This window comes from Sander lucioperca, chromosome 14 (assembly GCF_008315115.2).
Source record: "Sander lucioperca isolate FBNREF2018 chromosome 14, SLUC_FBN_1.2, whole genome shotgun sequence".
Lineage (NCBI taxonomy): Eukaryota > Metazoa > Chordata > Actinopteri > Perciformes > Percidae > Sander > Sander lucioperca.
In genome coordinates, this window is record NC_050186.1 from 27,389,389 (window position 1) to 27,408,441 (window position 19,053).

General features: G+C 41.4%; 1 protein-coding gene and 1 long non-coding RNA gene across 5 annotated transcripts in view; both read left to right on the top strand.

The window, feature by feature from the left end:
- sh3bp2 (SH3-domain binding protein 2) overlaps window positions 1-15,177 on the top strand; it is a 37,155-nt gene extending 21,978 nt beyond the window's left edge. For 2 of the 4 annotated variants that reach the window (XM_035991664.1, XM_035991663.1), the window contains exons 2-13: window positions 5,801-5,940; window positions 6,141-6,243; window positions 7,544-7,661; window positions 8,034-8,101; window positions 9,159-9,244; window positions 10,000-10,080; window positions 10,924-11,635; window positions 11,733-11,856; window positions 13,492-13,547; window positions 13,866-13,941; window positions 14,176-14,235; window positions 14,796-15,177. In XM_035991664.1, the coding sequence (XP_035847557.1) occupies window positions 5,805-5,940; window positions 6,141-6,243; window positions 7,544-7,661; window positions 8,034-8,101; window positions 9,159-9,244; window positions 10,000-10,080; window positions 10,924-11,635; window positions 11,733-11,856; window positions 13,492-13,547; window positions 13,866-13,941; window positions 14,176-14,235; window positions 14,796-14,933 (1,758 nt within the window). In that variant the 5' untranslated portion in view covers window positions 5,801-5,804 and the 3' untranslated portion in view covers window positions 14,934-15,177. Of the gene's footprint in view, window positions 1-1,621; window positions 1,959-5,800; window positions 5,941-6,140; window positions 6,244-7,543; window positions 7,662-8,033; window positions 8,102-9,158; window positions 9,245-9,999; window positions 10,081-10,923; window positions 11,636-11,732; window positions 11,857-13,491; window positions 13,548-13,865; window positions 13,942-14,175; window positions 14,236-14,795 lie in introns of those variants that run through there. The other 2 variants (XM_035991662.1, XM_031277564.2) reach the window with 2 other exon arrangements.
- A 1,793-nt stretch (window positions 15,178-16,970) lies between these two features.
- LOC118493117 lies at window positions 16,971-18,443 on the top strand. The gene is made up of 2 exons (XR_004895079.1): window positions 16,971-17,468; window positions 17,512-18,443. It is a non-coding gene; the product is annotated as an uncharacterized LOC118493117 (long non-coding RNA).
- Window positions 18,444-19,053: the final 610 nt, after the last annotated feature.

The window sequence follows — 19,053 nt, forward strand, 5'->3', positions numbered from 1 at the left end:
CCTTTTCTGTTGCCTCTCTGCTGTTTTTCTTTCATTTGTTAGTTTTGCATCATTTTCTGGAAAAAGAGACTTTTTTTTTTTATAAACAAAATATTTCTTTTATAACCCCAAAAGTTCAGTGTGACGACAAAGTGCAGAGCTATGTTTTAAGTAACAACAATTTTGATATTAGTGCATCATATTGTAATTTTAACTTCAACATTTTCTTTGATACCTACGTTTTATGTAAACTGCTTTCCTCTTTGTTAATAGATAGTTGTATCATCATACAAATCACAACTTCATTTTTATCATTTACAACTCACTACAAAAAATCAGGGCAACTGTTGGGTGGAAAAAAAAGATAAAAGGATGTCCCTCGTGTGTCTGTCTGTTCTGTTACCCGAGCACATCTTTTTCCTCTATCTGTGGGAAAGGGACCAATGCTGAAACGTATAGAGTTGCAGGCCACTTCCTCTAGAAAACAGGAAAATGCTGAGTGCAGTCAGTGTCATCATGTTGCTTCAGTGTTGTCCGCTAGCTGTAACTTAAGTAAGTGTGTGTGTGTGTGTGTGTGTGTGTGTGTGTGTGTGTGTGTGTGTGTGTGTGTGTGTGTGTGTGTGGCCTGCGTGCGCTTGTTATCAGTATACAAACCGCATGATGACCTTTGGGTCCTTTTGAAGTCCTCACACACACACACACACACACACACACACACACACACACACACACACACACACACACACACACACAAACTACAGGGCACCCAGTGGTCAGAAACTAGCAGCAGCTCCACCCTAGTTATATATTGTGTCTTACATCAGGCAGGTTTCTCACCTCCATTTATTTATTTTTTAATCAGCTTTCCGTTCTCACGCCCTCCTCCTTTTTTTTTTCTCTCTCTATTTTTCTTTTTTAATTCTTGAAGCCTGACTCAACGTCGCTTTTTTTTGCCAACAGGGGTTACAAAAGGTACAATTTAAAGCTATAATGCGCAACTATTTTATTTTAATGAATGTCCGTTACATGCAAGCCATTGCCAAATGAGTTGCTACAAAGCTGATTAAGACTTTCAGCTCCACACAACTCTCTCTGTGTTTCTCAGTATGACTATGTTCAGAAGATTGTGTCGTCCGGTGACTATAGTTCATCCACTCATGCAAAATCGGTGGTGCTGCAAGCTTGGTGATAAAGTGACTACAACATGCTGGCCTTAGTCAATCATAGCAGCTCTTCAACTGTCAGATAGCAAGCTAACAACCTGCCAGTCACTGCATGTCAAGGTCCCTTCACGCATAGAACAGGTGGAGAGGCAGATTAGTTTCAGTACACTGAGTAGACAACCATTCCTGCAGGGTTTTATCTCTGTGAAATGGAATGGATTTTGGCAAGAAGTCCTGGTAAATATTGAGGTTAATTATTCCTAAGTGCGCACCCACACACACACACACCTCCTCCCTTCTCCCTCTGAGGTCAGCAGATGCTGTTGATAGACTGGAAGTTCCACATAAACACATTAGAGGATGAAGAACTTCACTTGGGATGTTTATGTTGACTACTGCTATCTCCGTCACACACACACACACACACACACATATGAAGCCTTGAACACCTAAGTAGGCTGCACTATCTCCGTTTAAATGTGTGCTATGTGCAAGGGAGGGCGAGAGAGATAAACATCATCAAAGGCAGCCAGAACGAGAGAGAGAGAGAAAGAGAGATCATCAGAGAGAGAAATGAAAAGGGAGTGGGATCAGAGGAGGCTGAAAAGCAGACAGACAAAAAAACCCTCTCAGTTTGGATCAGATGAGACGCAACAGTGAACCCACTGAGGACAGAAAGAGAAGGAGTTTGAGTCTGTTGGTCGTCTCTGTCATGGACCTGCTGTCGGCGTTAGCGTCCACAGTGTTAGCCTCCACAGTCAGCCTGCTGAGGGACAGCGCTGCTGCTCAGAGCATCAACAGGAGGCTCAACAGGAGGTAGGCAACGCCTGAGCAGGTCAGGATGACTTTCTAAAGAAAAAAAGAGTTTTGAGACTGAGAGATATGAAGTAACTGTCCATAGCATCAGCCAATAAATCCTTTTTCTGATTCTGGCTAGCTCCATCCGTCCAATCACTTTATCCATTTATAATAATGACGACTGGAATTCTGGAAACTCAACTGCATGCTTCATCGTTGTGTTCATGATAAGCATATAGAGTGAATACGCACACCCAGTGGTGGAATGTAACTAAGTACATTTACTCAAGTACTGTACTTATAAGTACAAATTTGAGGTACTACTTTTTAATGCCATTTTCTACTTCTACTCCGCTACATTTCAGAGAAATATTGTACTTTTTATTCCACTACATTCATCTGACAGCTTTAGTTACTTTACAAATTAAGATTTTTGCACACAAAACACATGTAGTTTATTAAATATGATGTTTTATTACAAATTAAACTACCCAACAATATGTCAGCCTACAAGTCCAGCTGAAATGATCAGATCAGTAAACACTTAGTTGCTGTTTGGATCTTTTCCAGTTTCTAAAATGTGAGGATTTTTCGGCATTAAGTACTTTTACTTTTATTACTTACATTTTCCTGATGATACTTATAAACTTATACTTAAGTAGCATTTTCAATGCAGGACTTTTACTTGTAACAGAGTATTTTTCCAGTGTGGTATTAGTACTTTCACTGAAGTAAAGGATCTGAATACTTCTTCCACCACTGCACACCCCATACAGTTCAAACCCCTAATGAGTGGATCATCCATGAACTGTATATCATAAGATCTTGCATGGTGGGTCAGTGGTTAGCACTGCTAAGTACTGGTTTGGATCCCGAGGCAGCGCAGGGTCTTTCTGCGTGGAGTGTGCCTCTTCTCCCCGGGTTTCTGTGGGTTTCCTCCGGGTGCTCTGGTTTCCTCCCACCATAAAGACATGCATAGGAACTCCTGCCATTACCCTTCCCTTAGTCTCGCTTTGCCAGACCTTTCTCCACCGCGACGCTGCGGAGGAGGGTCTGGCTAGTCCACACAGCATTCCGGGATATGAGAAAAACGTGCTCTGGTTGGGGTCAGCCCTATGTTCCCACAGCCCAATGGTCCCATATCCCAATGGTCCCACAGCCCTATGTTCCCACATTTCTAAAGAATTTTTTTCCCACTGAAAATTAGGCCCTATGTTCCCACAGTCCTATGTTCCCACATTTCTAAAGTTTTTCTTAAAATTAGGCCCTATGTGCCCACAGCCCTATGTTCCCACATTTCTAGGACATTTTCAAAATTAGGTCTTGTGCTCCTACATTTCCCTTCAAGGGTTAGGGGTTAGGCGAACATAGGGCCTAATTTTGGAAAAGAATCTTTGAAATGTGGGAACATAGGGCTGTGGGAACATAGTCACGCTCCCCTCTGGTTTATTGGCATTTCTTTAAACCAATCACAATCGTCTTGGGCGGTGCTAAGCACCATGAAAAGCTGCGGTGCCGCTGCAAAATAGCCTCAGGAAGGAACTTGTTTTGGTGGAACATGTGGACGTCCAAAAGTTGTTTTAGTCGTGCAACAGAAAACGTTGAGGATATAGACTACCTCTCCCTTCACTTAGGTACTGGCATTACAACTGGAGAACCCCAGGCACCGGACTATGGCAGCCATAGCCACTGCTCCTCATTAGTTAGGGTTAGGGTTAATTGCAGAGACGAAGATAAAAACAAGTCAGTTCAGATTTTTGTTTTGTTTTTGAGAGGGAGAGAGAGATTATGTGGGCACGGTCGCAGCAGCAGTTGCAATGGGAGAATTTGGTCCTGAATTGTCAAGCAGGTTGTGTTGGGTCTGAATGTGTCTGACGGTGTGATCTTGGGTTGAGGACTTTAAATTAACAACCAAACATTTCCAGTTTCAATCCCAGTTAACTCCCATGTGGGACAGCCTGAAATAATACAGCACAGCCTCACAGGGGCCTGTAAGGAGGTATACAGTATAAGTAAGTTTGCACCTTGTCATAGCGCAAATATCTATCATACACGATACGATAAGAAGCCTATATTGTCATGATTTGACAATGAATCAACGAAATTGCAAATGCCCCTCCCAGCGGTGCTTAAAAGAAACTAAATTATATTGCACACATCCGTATATAGAAGATGAAAACAAGAACATTCATTCAACAACCAACATTTGTCATAAAACGGCCGTTAGGTTGTGATAATAAATATATTGCACAGATTTTAATAATAATATAATACTGCACAAAAAATGAATGTAAGAACAATAATAAAATGCATTATGTGTGTAGATTTAGAGTGTGGATGGCCTTAGGAAAGAAACTGTTCATTAGTCTGGTGGTTGGTGTTCTGATGGACCTGGAGCGTCTCCCTGAGGGCAGGAGATCAAAGAGGGTGACAACAGTCTTTAATGATGTGTTTTGCTTTAGAAAGGTAGCGGGTGTTTGCAATGTCCTGGAGTGAGGGGCGAGGGCAGCCGATGATTTTCTGTGATGACCCTCTGAAGTGCTGTTTTTGTCTGCTGCTGAGCAGCCAGCATACCACGCTGTGAGGCAGTATGTTGTGATGTTCTCTATTGCAGAGTGGTAGGAGGCTGCCAGCAGCTTTCCACATAACTGATTCTGGAACTCGCAGGGAGTGCAGACGCTGCTGTGCCTTTTTTGACAGCAGCTGTGGTGTTGGGAGACCAGGAGAGATATCTCCTGATGTGTGGATTCCCAGGAATTTAAAAACTGTGAACTGTTTCCACACACTCTCCATTTCTGAAGATGGGAGGGGGATCAGCTCTGCACCTCCTGAACTCTAGGATGAGTTATTTTGGGGGAGTTTTGTATTTAGCGTCAGGTTGTCGTCGGAACACCACACCGACAGTTTCTTTTCTTTTTTTAAGATTATTTTTTTGGGCTTTTCCGCCTTTAATGGACAGGACAGCTAAGTGAGAAAGGGGAGAGAGAGGGGGAAGACATGCAGGAAATCGTCACAGGTCAGATTCGAACCCTCGACCTCTGCGTCGAGGCATAAAACTCTATATTTATGTGTGCCTGCTCTACCCACTGTCCCAACCTGGCCACCCCACACCAACAGTTTCTGAACCTCGTTTTGGTCGGCCGACTCATCCTCTCCCGAGATGAGTCCCACCAAATTTAATAACAAGAGTTGGAGGTATGGATTGCTGTGCAGTCACCATGTGTATAAAGTGAGTACAGTAGTGGGCTCAGCACGCTGCCTTGTGGGGTGCCAGAGCTGATTGTGAGGGTGGACGAGAGGTGGGAGCCAAGATATCATATAGGCCTATGTATTAATGATATCATAGTTGTATTGATACCAATGTACCAATGACACTAGTAGTCTAGTTAAACATCTATTTTTTTGTCAACTAAAGGTAACAGTAGCACACAGGGATTACAAATGCCCCTCTATATGGACAGTAATACTGTGTTTTGAAGTTAGTTTGTGTTGAGTTTGTACTTTTTATATTTAAAGCTTACAGGAGACTGAGGAGCAAGATATGTTTTACTGCTAACCTGAATCCAGGTGCAGATACATTTTTTTTAAAGACATTGTAAGATAGGGCTTATTTTAAGGTTTTAAAGCTTAGCTGGTTAGGAAACAAGAGTGGTTATGGGTTTTAATTCTTTCTGGATCTTCAAATATTTGATTTGCCTTCTTTTATCCTCAAAACTAACTTCTCCACAAGAACAGAGTTGCTGTTGTTTCTGCTGGGATTCAATCCTACATTTCCATGATCTTGTGCGACTCCTGAGGTAATCTGTCACACAACAATGCAATAATGATAACAACGTCTCCTCTGTCTTCCTCTCTGGTAGAACCATGTCGTCTCCAGAGATGTGCTGGCCGGTGCCGATGCGAGCCATCGGGGCTCAGAACCTCCTCACCATGCCGGGAGGAGTTTCCACTTCAGGATACCTCCACAAGAAGGGAGGCAGCCAGTTCAGCCTATTGAAATGTGAGTTCATGTCGAAAATATGAAGTGTGGGTGGACACAATGAGCAGAAGATCTGACAATGTATTGTAATCTACAGTTATCTTTTTTTTTGCATTAATTTATTGAGCCAGCAACTTTTACACCTCAGTCAAACCATGTTCAATTTCATCACACAGGCGGATGGATGGAAAAGTTTTTAATATCTGTTGCGTGTCTTACAGGGCCACTGAGGTACATCATCATCCATAAGGGCTGCGTTTACTACTTTAAGAGCAGTACCTCTCCTGCACCACAGGGGGCGTTCTCTCTCAACGGCTACAACAGGTCAGTGAAAATTCTTCAGCTGCTGACAGTCCTTAATCAGTAATGTTGTAGGAAAGTAATACATAACATTGTACCCTGTCATAGCACAAAATGACTAAAATAGCATAGGTGTATTGATAACAACCAAGGGTTGATGCATAGGCTGTGAAAGTGAAGCCAAAACATCCTGATCGCCCCCCTGGGGGCTGGCTGCAGTACAGGTCATAAACCCCGCCCCCTCCATGTTAGCGGATGGGACATGGGCCACACTAAAGAATTAGTACGTATTAGAGACAGCATCATCCATCTTTATATACAGTGGCACTCATAAGTTTATGAACCCATGCTAAAGTTGACTAAATAGAGGAATAATAATTAAAAAAATTAGGAAAAATCCAACCTTTAAGGACACCAATTTTCTTTGTTACAGAAATCTCATTGAGAGATGATTTTATGGAAAGTACCCCATGCCAATCACTAGGTATGGTGAAGGGGATGTGATGATGTGAGGCTATTTTAATTCCAAAGGCCAAGGGAACTTTATCCGGATGCATATTATCCTGGATACTATGCATCCTGATAAAGAGATGATTTTATGGAAAGTACCCCATGCCAATCTCTAGGTATGGTGAAAGGTATGTGATGATATGGGGCTATTTTAATTCCAAAGGCCAAGGGAACTTTATCATTATCATTAACTATTCACTCAGCGTATCACCAGACTGTGGCTGCCATTACGTCCATAACAGGGGACAGTAGCTCTATGGGTAGGGCTGGGTACAAAACTCCGAATTGCCTTAGCCATAGCATCGAGCATAGAAAAATGCCATGTCATTCAGTAACAAATTTCAATACCTAAGGAGTAAATCTCATCAGTGTCAATGAGCCAATAAGCACGCAGCATGCTTCTATCAAGATCTAATCATGCTGGTGATTGGCTGTCCGCACGTTGTAGAGGCAGGCAGGAACAACTCTGCGTTAAGCACAGAGACGGGGCTCACGTGTGTTGTTGTATTTTGAGAGGCGTGACTAAAGTGCGTCACATAGATGTAAAGATTGGTACCATAATGTTGTCTTTTTTTTGTTTGTTGCTAAAATGGATTTTATAAAATTGGTATCGAAAAAAATCGTTTAGGAACCGAAGGATACCCAGCCCTATCTACAGGACAGACAGCCACTAGTACAGGTAGTCCATTAGGGTAGTCGGAAATTCTTGTCTTACTATCACAAGGATGGATTCAGGCTCATAAACAGAGTTGAAATTAGCATATTTTCCTTCGCGGATAGAAATATTTCTTCCCACATTTCTCCTCCTCCACAGAGTGATGAGAGCAGCAGAGGAGACAACGTCCAGTAATGTGTTTCCTTTTAAGATCGTCCACTTCAGTAAGAAACACAGGACGTGGTTTTTCTCTGCAGCCAGCGAGGACGAGAGGAGGGTGAGGACAACCACACATGTACTCATATATACTGTGTGTGTGTGTGTGTGTGTGTGTGTGTGTGTGTGTGTGTGTGCGCGTGCATGTGTGGCTCACAATATTGCCAAATTCAAACAATTGCCAATTCAACATTTTCAATTGCCAAAATGCCTTTTTAATAATAATATCATTATTAATAATAACTGATATTATTTTTGTGCCATTTCACACATGGAATTTGTCCATCCTATACAATGAGATTTGAATTCCAATAGTGTTTTTTAGCCCTATATATGAGCTATTATTGGCTCACAGGCTATAGGGTGCAAAAGTCACACATTGTCCTCTCAGTTGCCAAAATTCTTGATATTACCTATTGTTTTGTTTTTACAGAAATGGATGCGATACCTGCGAAGGGAGATAGGTCACTATAACGAAAGAAAAGATTCCCAGATTTCAAGGTAATGACACACTGTAGACTCTTAACTGTCATACCATGTGTGATACGGAAAGTATTTAATATATGAATACTAGTTGTGTTGATATTATAAAACAGTTAAAGCATCAACTATACATGATACAAGACCCAAAGCACAATTGAACTGAAAAGAAAAATGCAATGGCTCAGCGGCCTTTATCGGTGTGACCTCGGTCAACTTTAACTCTTGACTGAGAACTTTGCAAACTCATCGATAGGTTGCAACAGCCCAATGCAACTTTTTCCCAGCAGACTAATGACACTTAAAAAAATGCATTCTGCAGGCTAATTTATAACTTTTGCAGGCAAATAAAAATGGCTGCTTGTTTTTGATTACTAAGCTACCAGCATAGAGATTTTTTTGTTCAGAACATTAGCCGCTCATTCAAAAGCTCATGGCTAGCTGGCAAATTGGGATAGTAAATTACATAATGAATAACTAAACTAAACTAATAACTATAAAATTTCAGTGTGTCCGCAACTAACGATTATTTTCATAGTCAATAAAACATAATAAATCGCAGTCGATCTGTCGATTGTTTTCTCAATTAATCGATTAGTTGTTTGGTCTATAAATTGTCAGAAAATGGTAAAAAAAAAAATGTCAATCAGTGTTTCCCAAAAGCCCTAGATGATGTCCTCAAATGTCTTGTTTTGTCCACAACTCAAAGATATTCACTTTACTGTCACAGAAGAGAGAAGAAACTAGAAAATATTCATCTGGAATCAGAGAATTTTGAAAAAACGACTCAAACCAATTAACTGATTATCAAAATAGTTGCCGATTAATTTAATAGTTAACAATTTATCGATTCATCTTTGCGGTTCTAGTTGGAAGCTAAGCTAACTGGCTAGCTTATAGCAATAACAGCTAGTTTTGAGAGCAGACTAGTGGCTATTCATATATCTACATCCTGCAGAAAATTTCATGAACCTATACGGGCAATAAAATCCACTCACACTTGATGTTTGTACCTTTTTTTTTTTTTATTTATTTTTAATATTATGTATTAATGATAACATTTTCTTTGTTGCCATAGCGACTCAGAGTCAGATGCCGACAGTTTCTATGGCACCATTGAGAAGCCCATGGATATTAAGCACCTCTTCAATAACGCAGAAGATGGTGAGACCACCTTAATGAATACAGTACATACCCGCAGGGTGCGCTTCGTGAAGAAATGCGAAGGGAGGGGGGGCGGGGGATGGTGGGGATGTTTTTTTTGATCATGCACAACAAAACAAAACATGCAAGAATTAAATCCCCCTTCCAATACCAATACCATGGATATAGTGCCACCCGGCCGGCCATGCCAAAACACTTATGCACTTCAATATTCAATGTTAAATAATCTCAAAATGAAATAGTACAACCACCCTTTTTCCTAAACTTAACTTGTCGTTTTGGTGCCTAAACTAAACTGTCTCACTTTTTCTGGCTTAACTCCACCACATGGCCCCTGAAAGGACTGTCATCTGGCGGTGCCTGTACCCGGCTCGCAGTCACCTATTGGCGGCTAAACAACTGCCGCTGGTAGCCGGCGTCCCGGAGCTCTGTAGCGGCTAAATCCAACCAGCAACTGCTGCTCGGATTTTATCGTTCTACGCCACTTTAGACTGTTCACGTTACAGCGCTTTACTTAGTTTAACATACTTCTATTTTAGGTATATAATTAATATATGGTCTACGCTATTGGTGAAGTAGATGCTCACTTTGAGGGGCGGGGAGGGTCAATTTTTTCCGCAGAGGCAGGGATATGTAGACCAGAAAGGGGGTAAATCCCACGCATCTCCCACGGCAAATCGCACCCTGCAGACACGTAACACACCCGTTGTACCTGCGTGTTATTACACTGTGGTATCTCTTCTTTCTCTGTATAGATTATGTGGAGGATGATGACGACGATGACGATGAGCCAGACTATCTGAAGCCAGACGGTGACTGTTCGCCGACATCGACAGGTGACGGAATCCCACCACACATACTGTACGCACACTGTACTGTCTGACTCTCTGACAGAGGAACTGATAGTAGTGAGGACAAAGGTCACATGTGGAGACACAGAACCCACAGTGTCTTCGTCCCGCACTACTTATCATACGCATTAGGACTTCCTGTAAATGAACTACAAGCTGAGGTGAAAGTGACAGTAAGAGGGAAATAATTTGGTTGAAGGAAGCGAGGACAATAAAGAGAACTGTAACTGGAAGTGTACTTGTACATATAAATACACCCACGCGTGTTTTGGATATTTTCATGGTCGTAATTTTCAGTTTCTATTTTTTTTCATTTTTTTTTTTTTTAACACATCCAATAGTTTATGTGAGTATTACAAAATGTGTGAAGATTTGATTTTAAATATACAACATTTTAAAATTAAATGAAAATCAATTAGCAAAAATACTGTGTGACTGTAAAAAACAACGTTGATTTAACATGTATGTATTGAAAGATTCACACTAGTTGATATTAGTTCAACTGAAGTGTATTCTGATCACCACCAGTGGACCTTGTTCACTGTTAAACAGAAAAAAGATAACCACTTATTTAAACAATCTGCACATTTTTCAAGGAAAATCTATAAAAAATTGGAAATGTATTAAGCCTCAGATGCATAAAATGTACAGTTATGTATGCTGCATGTATGTAGAATTCAGTAATATAGTCGGTTGACACTCTACCAGTTATCAGTAGCTATTGGACATATAGGGAAAATCAGAGTGCAATAAACATTTACAAAAAAACACTTTAACCAAAACAAACAACTAGTCTGATTTTTTTATTTAATTTTTTCACCTCTTCAGGTCGACCCGCGGGGCCACCCCCCTCCTACCCCCCTCCCCCAGTGCCTGCAGTATCCCAGCTCCGTCAAGACTCCAGTCCGGGTTTCCACAAAGGCCCGCCTCCTGCTGTCCCGCCTCTACACAGAATCCCGACCAGCCCACTCCCCAAAAAACCCCCGCCCTCTGTCCCCCCTCCCTCCATACTGAAGGAACCCAACAAAGGCCCGCCCCCTCCTCTGCCCTTTGCCCCCCACCTGCACAGGTCCATTTCCCCCACCCCGCCGCCTCCTCCTCCCCCCAACGCAAAGAAAACTCTTCAGAGCAGGGTGGCATCAGTGGGGGGGCCTGGGAACGAAAGGAGAGACTGGAGGCCTCTGCCGGGCTTATCAGTCCAAACCCCCGCCACCCTGCCCATCTGTGACCAATTAGAGAGCAGGATGGTCCTAAATGGTCCCGCCCACCGCTCTCTTAATGCTTTAGGGAGCCAATCAATGGGCAGCAACCACCACAGCAAGCCGAGCCTACCTCCTCAGTTAAATATCGGAGGGGCTAACCTCAGACCTGTGATGTCAGACACCCTGTCACTCAACAAGACACCCCCTGGCCACCCTCCACTCTCTCCTCTACTTAAAGCTGGACTACTAAATAAGCCACCGGTACCTAAACCTCCTCCGCCAACATTGAAACCCCCGCTGCCTGCAGCCAAGTCCAAGCAGCCAGGCACACCACTTCAGTAAGTTGAATTCAAAGAACACAAAATAACACAGATATGTAACACACAAGGTAAATCTGGTTGAAGCAGCAGCACTAAGGCTTTGTTTTCCCCCCAGAAGAGCATCTCCAGACGGCCAGAGCTTCCGTTCGCTGGGAGACGAGACGCCCACCGACTTCAGGAGGAAACGAGACTCGTCCAAACACAGCGGAGGAAACGACTCCGATGAGGACTATGAGAACGTAAGAGAGACTGAAGTGATGTGACAACTGATTGCCTCTCAAACACATCAAGTATAGAAGCTTTATTCCGCGTGCAGACTACAAGACTCTAAGTCAAATGCGACTCATTCCACCAGATATTTTTGTCCCAGACTGTTGTCACGTTTACGGGAAGGTGCACAAACTACTCAACTCGCTGGGTTTAGGTATGAGGTCATGAGCCATTTTCTCAGGGGATACCCAGAGTCTCCTAGCAACCTCTTGGGTTATCTTCCTGCCTCAAAGTTTCTCCACAGGCTAGTCTGCTTAAGGATGAAGCTGTCATGTTTTGCCCCTTGCCATTTGATCACAGCATTTGTTATAATAAGGTCAGCGTCACATACAATCCGGGCGTTAATTGAGTGAGTGAACTACACAACCAAGTATGTCGGGGAAACCGGCAATCTGGTAGCGCTTCTGACGGGTCATGTTTTGTTGCTCATGATTAGTTGGAAACATTACATAATCGTTAAAGCGCCGACATAATTAAAGAGCCACTGCTCTTACTGCAACACACGTAGTGGATTTATGCACTTGAATTAAATCACCAACCAGGTTTTGAAATGATTCTGTAGCAAAATACCGTAGTGCCAGACACACTTGTAGAGAAGGACCGAGTGCCCCGTTTCTGTTCCGTGTCATGTTGTAATTCAGCTGCCAGCAGGTCGGGAATTCGCAGCATCTCTGTTGAAAAAGCGTGTATACAAATCAACATCATCATACATATTCAACGGGTGTAATCCATCCCGGAGAACGCGTTGCCGACACAAAACAGCCGGTCGCTCCTCCTCGTCCTCCAAGTTATCCCAACTTTCAAAATGATGCGCCAGGACAACAGATTTTATGGAGGACTTTACACATAGGCTACCAAGGGCAAGGTGTAAGATTTATGTTGTAACTTCGGACTACGGTGGAACTACTTCAACTGGTGCAACCGTTAAAATGTTAGTAGCGCGCAAACTCCAACCTAATTTAGAATTTACGTTTAAACTAGTCTACGTTTGAATTTACGCATAGCTGGTGCAACCCAGTGCTGATCTCAGACCAGGTGTACTGAGAGATTTATACCATACACTTTAAGGCTAAAGTCTGACACTATCTCACATCTTAAGACTAGCTGTCATAATGTCACTGAGTTTTTAGTCACAGACTATACAACAAGATTTAAAACTTTTGATAATATCAAACGTTATATTTGATATTGTTGGAACGTCTAGATGGACAAAAGACTGCATAGACTTGATTTTTATGACCACCTCACACCAAACGATTGAGACGACGGGAGCGCGCCCCAACTCTCAGGATTTCATTCCGATATTGGAAATTTGTCTGCGACAGTGGAATCGCTTGAAAAGTCATTTAATGTCGATGAATTCGATAAATTCTTGTGGCATTACAAGAAAACCACGCAAGAGGTCGCTGAGATTGCCGAAGACAGGGCTAAAATGGATACCTGTAACTTAAATATTTCTACAACTACAAAATCTTTGAGAAACAATTCAATTTCCCAAAGTGAATTTTGTGCATTTCTAAATCTCAATATCTTAATGACCTATATTTGAGCCAATATCAGTGCTTCAATAAACACAGTGTGTTTAACCTTGTTTCTATCTGCAGATGCAGCTGCCAGACTCCGTGTTCATTGATACGACTGAATCCAGCTTCGTAGAAAAGTAAGAAGGATACCCTTTTTTTGTAATATAGAGTTGAATAACTGAAATGTTCCTTCAGCAGGCCACAGCTCTGCTACTTGCAGAACATTTCTGCCCTCTAGTGCTGTATTGCATGCAGTTATTTTTTTCGACATTGCCTTTATTTCCTTTATTTGTGAGGTAGTATGTATTCTGGTTCAGTCTTTCTTATTTGCAGCGGTACTTCATCACAGTTCATAGCCATAAAGTAATCTGAAATAAGAGACAAAATATTTAGCGTGTGATAATGTTTTCACAGTATGTGTCTCTATTGATAACCTGTGATGGGTGTACCTGCAGGTTGTTCAGAGAGAGCCCCATCCCTCCACAGGATGGACTGTACGCCATCAGGAACTCAGGAACTAAAACATCAAAGGTAAAAAAAAAATAAAAAAATAAGAGGTTGCTGTGGTCAGTGACATAAAAAATGATGAAAATAAAAAAAAGGTTTCCTGTCCACTGCAGAAATGAGTGTCGCTACATAGAGACAGAGTGCAACGCGTCATACTCGGAAAACCACGCCCTCGGGAGGGGGCCACAATATGCAAAAAAAAACATCACCTGTTACTGACAAATAGGTCCTAATGAAATCATTTGGTGTGTTTTCCAGGTGCTGGTGGTGTGGGATGTCAGTATAGCCAAAGCCAGAAACTACCGACTGTTTGAAGAGGTAAGAGGCCTGCTGCTCTCTGGCGTTCTTTGACTTATTTATATATACAGTTATAATTATTTATGTGCAGACGTGACAATGTAACTAAGGCTGCACGATGTGAGGAAAAATATGCGATATGCGATAACATTGTTGAATATCACGACAACCATGTTACTTGCGATAAATAAACAAATATTAAAATGTATTCAGTTTTGCATTTCTGCTGCTTTCATTATTCTTCTAAAAGACAACAAATTGCTTGTTGAAAAGGAAATTATTTCCAACATTCTTTTTTATCAAACACATTGAACCATAAATTAAATATAAAAGGGTACCACCTAAAAAAGTGACAGTTACATTTTAAAGTGCCGTTTTCTACTGATACTTTCTTTCAGCTAACAAAAAATCTCTGAGTGTCTTATCGCGATACGTCGCAGCCTTTCGCGGTTTGTTTATTGCGCCAGTTGATATCGCGATGACAAAAAAATCGGTCATATTGTGCAGCCCTGAATGTCACATCTACATTATTAAAGTCTCCTGTTCACCGTGGGTGATTTATTTTTATTTTTTTTTGCCAGGAGGACTCTGTGTTTCTGGACAATGAAGTCACCTTCCCCACCCTGGCAGCTGTGATCGAACACTACTACAGCCATCCGCTTCCTCACCACGGCTCGCTCTGCCTGCAGAAGCCCTACACAAAGACACTGGGCTTCTGATCAACACAGTCGATCCAAATCAGAACGGAGAGTCAGGATGCGTCTCCGTCAACGACACATGGAGATCAACTCGCTCGCGCAGATGAAATAACAGATCATACCTCTCACTGTCCAGTGGGAGAGACCTGCGGTTGCACCAGAATGCACAGCAAAGCTTCATGTTAAACAGCAAGGACAGTAACTTTCTGACTGCTCGGACATCATGGTGTTGTGTATGCAACTTACGTCAACTGTAATAACAAGACGAAGAAAAAAAAACATTAGCAATTAACAGTTAATGGAACATTATTTAAAGTGCTCATATTATGCTTTTTGGCTTTTTCCCTTTATTGTGTTATATATCTTTTTGTGCATGTTATAGGTTTACAAATTGAAAAAGCCCAAAGTCCACCCCAGAGGGACTTACCATCTCCAACAGAAAACACTGTTCACAAACTGCTCCAAACAGCTCTATTGTAGTCCAGCCTTTACTTCCGTGATGAACGTGCGTCACTTTGTAACACGCGTTATAATGCTCGCCTAGCTGCTAGCATGGCACTCCCTCATACTCTTCAACTGACAAGCTAGTAGTCCTTACCTAGCTACTGAGCATGTGCGACTCCCAACAAAGATGGAACAGAAGTGAGATGTCTCACTCTGTAGCTAAAACAGAGAGCTCAACACACAGGGTGAAAAGAGGAGCTGCAGCAATGAGCAGTACAACAAACATATGGTGTTTTTTGAAAATTAAACCATGTAAACCTATTCTGGTACAACCTCTAAATACAATTATGAACCTGAAAATGAGCATAATATGAGCACTTTAAGACAAACTAGAATCATATCTTAACACAGCAGGCCATCGACATCTTTTGTGCACTGACAAAATCAGCTACTGTAAACGTGTAAAGTAGAGGTCAATTATTAAGGGAATATTTTAGTTTTGACAGCGATAAACCCGTTCTAAAAGCTATCAAACTCTCTGGACCAGAAATCTTAAAAGGGGAACTATGCCCATTTCCAAACTTCATACATGTTATTCCTATGGTCTAAGATAGTCCAAAACTATGAGTAAACATGAACAACTCTCTCCGAAATCCAAAAACCAGAATGCTTAAAGTGGAATTTGTGTTGTCATCAAGTATAAAGTCTGGAACCGCTCCATAGACTAGAATTGGGACAGATGTAACACTGATGACACGGAGAGCTTCCAGGGGAATGTTTTGAGTATATGGGTAGATTTTCTGTTTCGGAACTGAGAACACTACGCAATGGGTGATGTAGAGCGAGTGGGTCATTGTTAACTATAGGCTGATTCAAGTCCTGCATCACCCTGTTGGTAGTCTGAAACAACGGAAGTATATTTCCAGGATAAAGCTAGACTTTGCCCCTCCGCCTCCATTCTCTGTGTGTTGCTGTTCTCAAACTCCCTTTGCTAAGGGAAACAGCTACAAACTTCGAGCTAGCAAGCTACATGCTGATAATGGCAAGTTTTGAAATAAATTTGGATCGTGCAACAAGGCAGGCCTGCTTGGTTCTCTCAGGGAATGATTGTAAAGACTTACAAAGAATATGTTCACGGCATTTACGCTCTAAATGGGACATTTTGGGACCGATTGGAGGGATTACTGTGGACCAAGTACACACGGTGATACACTGACATTTAACCATGTTTCCAGCTAATTTAAATAGCTCACGTTACTGTATTGTGTGAACAATTAACTTCATTTAATATTGTATGTGGCGTTTTCGTTTACGGGGTGCAAATGTTCCACCAAAACAAGTTCCTACCCGAGACCATTTTGCAGAGCAACCGTTGCTGCGTCTGGAGCTTAGCATCGCCCAAGGCGATTGTGATTGGTTTAAAGGTCCTATGACATGCTGCTTTTTGGATGCTTTTATATAGTCCTCAGTGGTCCCCTAATACTGTATCTGAAGTCTCTTTTATATAGTCCTCAGTGGTCCCCTAATACTGTATCTGAAGTCTCTTTTATATAGTCCTCAGTGGTCCCCTAATACTGTATCTGAAGTCTCTTTTATATAGACCTTAGTGGTCCCCTAATACTGTATCTGTAGTCTCTTTTATATAGGATAACTGACCAATCAGAATCAAGTATTCAACAAAGCCGTGTTATAAAATAGAATAATCTCATTTGGGTAAAAAAACAGAGGACAAAATCAAAGTGTTGTTGTTTATGGAGCAGTTCCAGACTTTATACTTGATGACATCACAAGTTTGAGACTTCCTGTGGTTTTTGGCTTTGAGAGAGAGTAGCTCATGTTCACACATATCGACTAACCTCTCCGAGGCCATGGAAATAACATATTGGAATTCTTGATTCAGGCAGTGTTCCCCTTTAATTAACCGGACGCCGGCTCTGCTTTTGAAACTTTCCTGCTGCTTTATGCCATCTGAAGACACAGGGTTAACAGGAGCGTGTGAAATGATCGTGATGAAGCCCAATCCAAGAGCAAGTGTGGTCAGATGCATGTGATGTATTTTGTCCACAGAGGGGCGCCGTGACACCAAATACCAAAAATCCAATCCAGCTTCATGTAAGATCCTGAGATTCTGTCTCTGACATGTGTTTACCTGCAGTTCCTTTGGGTCTGTCCCAATGGCCACTCTCTATACTTGGGAGAAGTCAAGTCCCTTATTTCAACTGCAGCTGAACTGGAAAAAAAAAAACTCACACTCAGAAACCATGTTATCTTTTCAATGATTTCTGGTTTATTTTAAATCACAAAAGAAAAACATGTTTTTACAATGTCAAATGTGTGCTATTATTCCAAGTCTCATCAATATGAATATATGTTTGATATTTAAGCGATAACCATCTCTGAAAGTTCAGCACCAACCGCATATTGTTTGGACAGGAAACATTTTTAAGCTGAATCCAACATGTCAAAAAAGTTCAACTTTTTTGTGTCTGTTGATTTTCGGCAGCGATTAAAACTAACTTGTGGGTGCATTACTGCCAACATCTGGACTGGGGTGGGACTGTGGTGATTTGTGGGAGAGACGTACCTCTGAATATCCCTCTGAAGCTGTGATGGGATAATAATAATAACTGTCCTACTAATTGGTGGCGCATGGCAAGCGCTTAAGTGTTCCAATAGTTTGGGTATTGGGATGGACCAATCTTATATTATCTCATATATTCTCATCATCCCAAGACGATTCCAATCGGACGAGTTTCAGGACCAAACCACACAAACAGATGCAGATACCCTGAACCTCAAATGTCAAAAGTCATAATTAAGAGGGCAGCAACGTATTTAAATATTACACAAATCTTCAGCCTCTCGCCCAGACTTTGTACCTCTATTATCTCTGTGTAACCTATTTAGTGTGCAGAACACATGCACATCTTTCTTGTCCAAGTGCAGAGTCCAAAAACTAATTTGTGATTTATGCCAAGGACTTATAAACGCCTGAAGTTGTACTTTTTTCTTGCGAGTCCTTAGAGGGTAAAAACATCTCACTTATTAAGAAATAAAGCCAGACCATAAATGGTGCTAAATGCCAAACTGAACATAAAGAAATTCAAATTTGATTTTTTTCTCAATTGCAAAAATGTTGACATTCTGCAAATGTATACAGTTTGTACACCACTGACTTTAATGTTGTAAATCACTATATTTATATGTAAATGCTGTATGTACTGTAAAAAAAAAACACACCTGTAAAAATGTAAATATATTGTTTTCTACCGAAATATATGTTGAGACTGTATTACAGATTACTCAGAGCCTCCTGTTGATTGCCTTTTCTAAATTTCTGTATCTAAATTTTTGAGCTTACTGATTGTCCTGTAAAGAAGTTACAGGTTTGAGCCTCATAACGCACAAACAGCTGTCTGATCTTGAGAAAGACAATACTAGAAACTCATCCAATGTAAAAATGATATATTATTTTGATTAAAGCTATAGTGCGCAGCTATTTTATGATAATGAACGTCCGTTAACATTCAAGCCATTGTCAAATAAGTTGCTACAAAGCTAATTAAGACTATCAGCTCCACAAAACTCTCTCTGTATTTCTCAGTATGTTCGGTTCAGAAACTGCCCAGTCTCACGGCAGTTCGTGAAATGGTCACGTTATTTAATCTATTGATTAGTGTACACGGGCACATTTTTC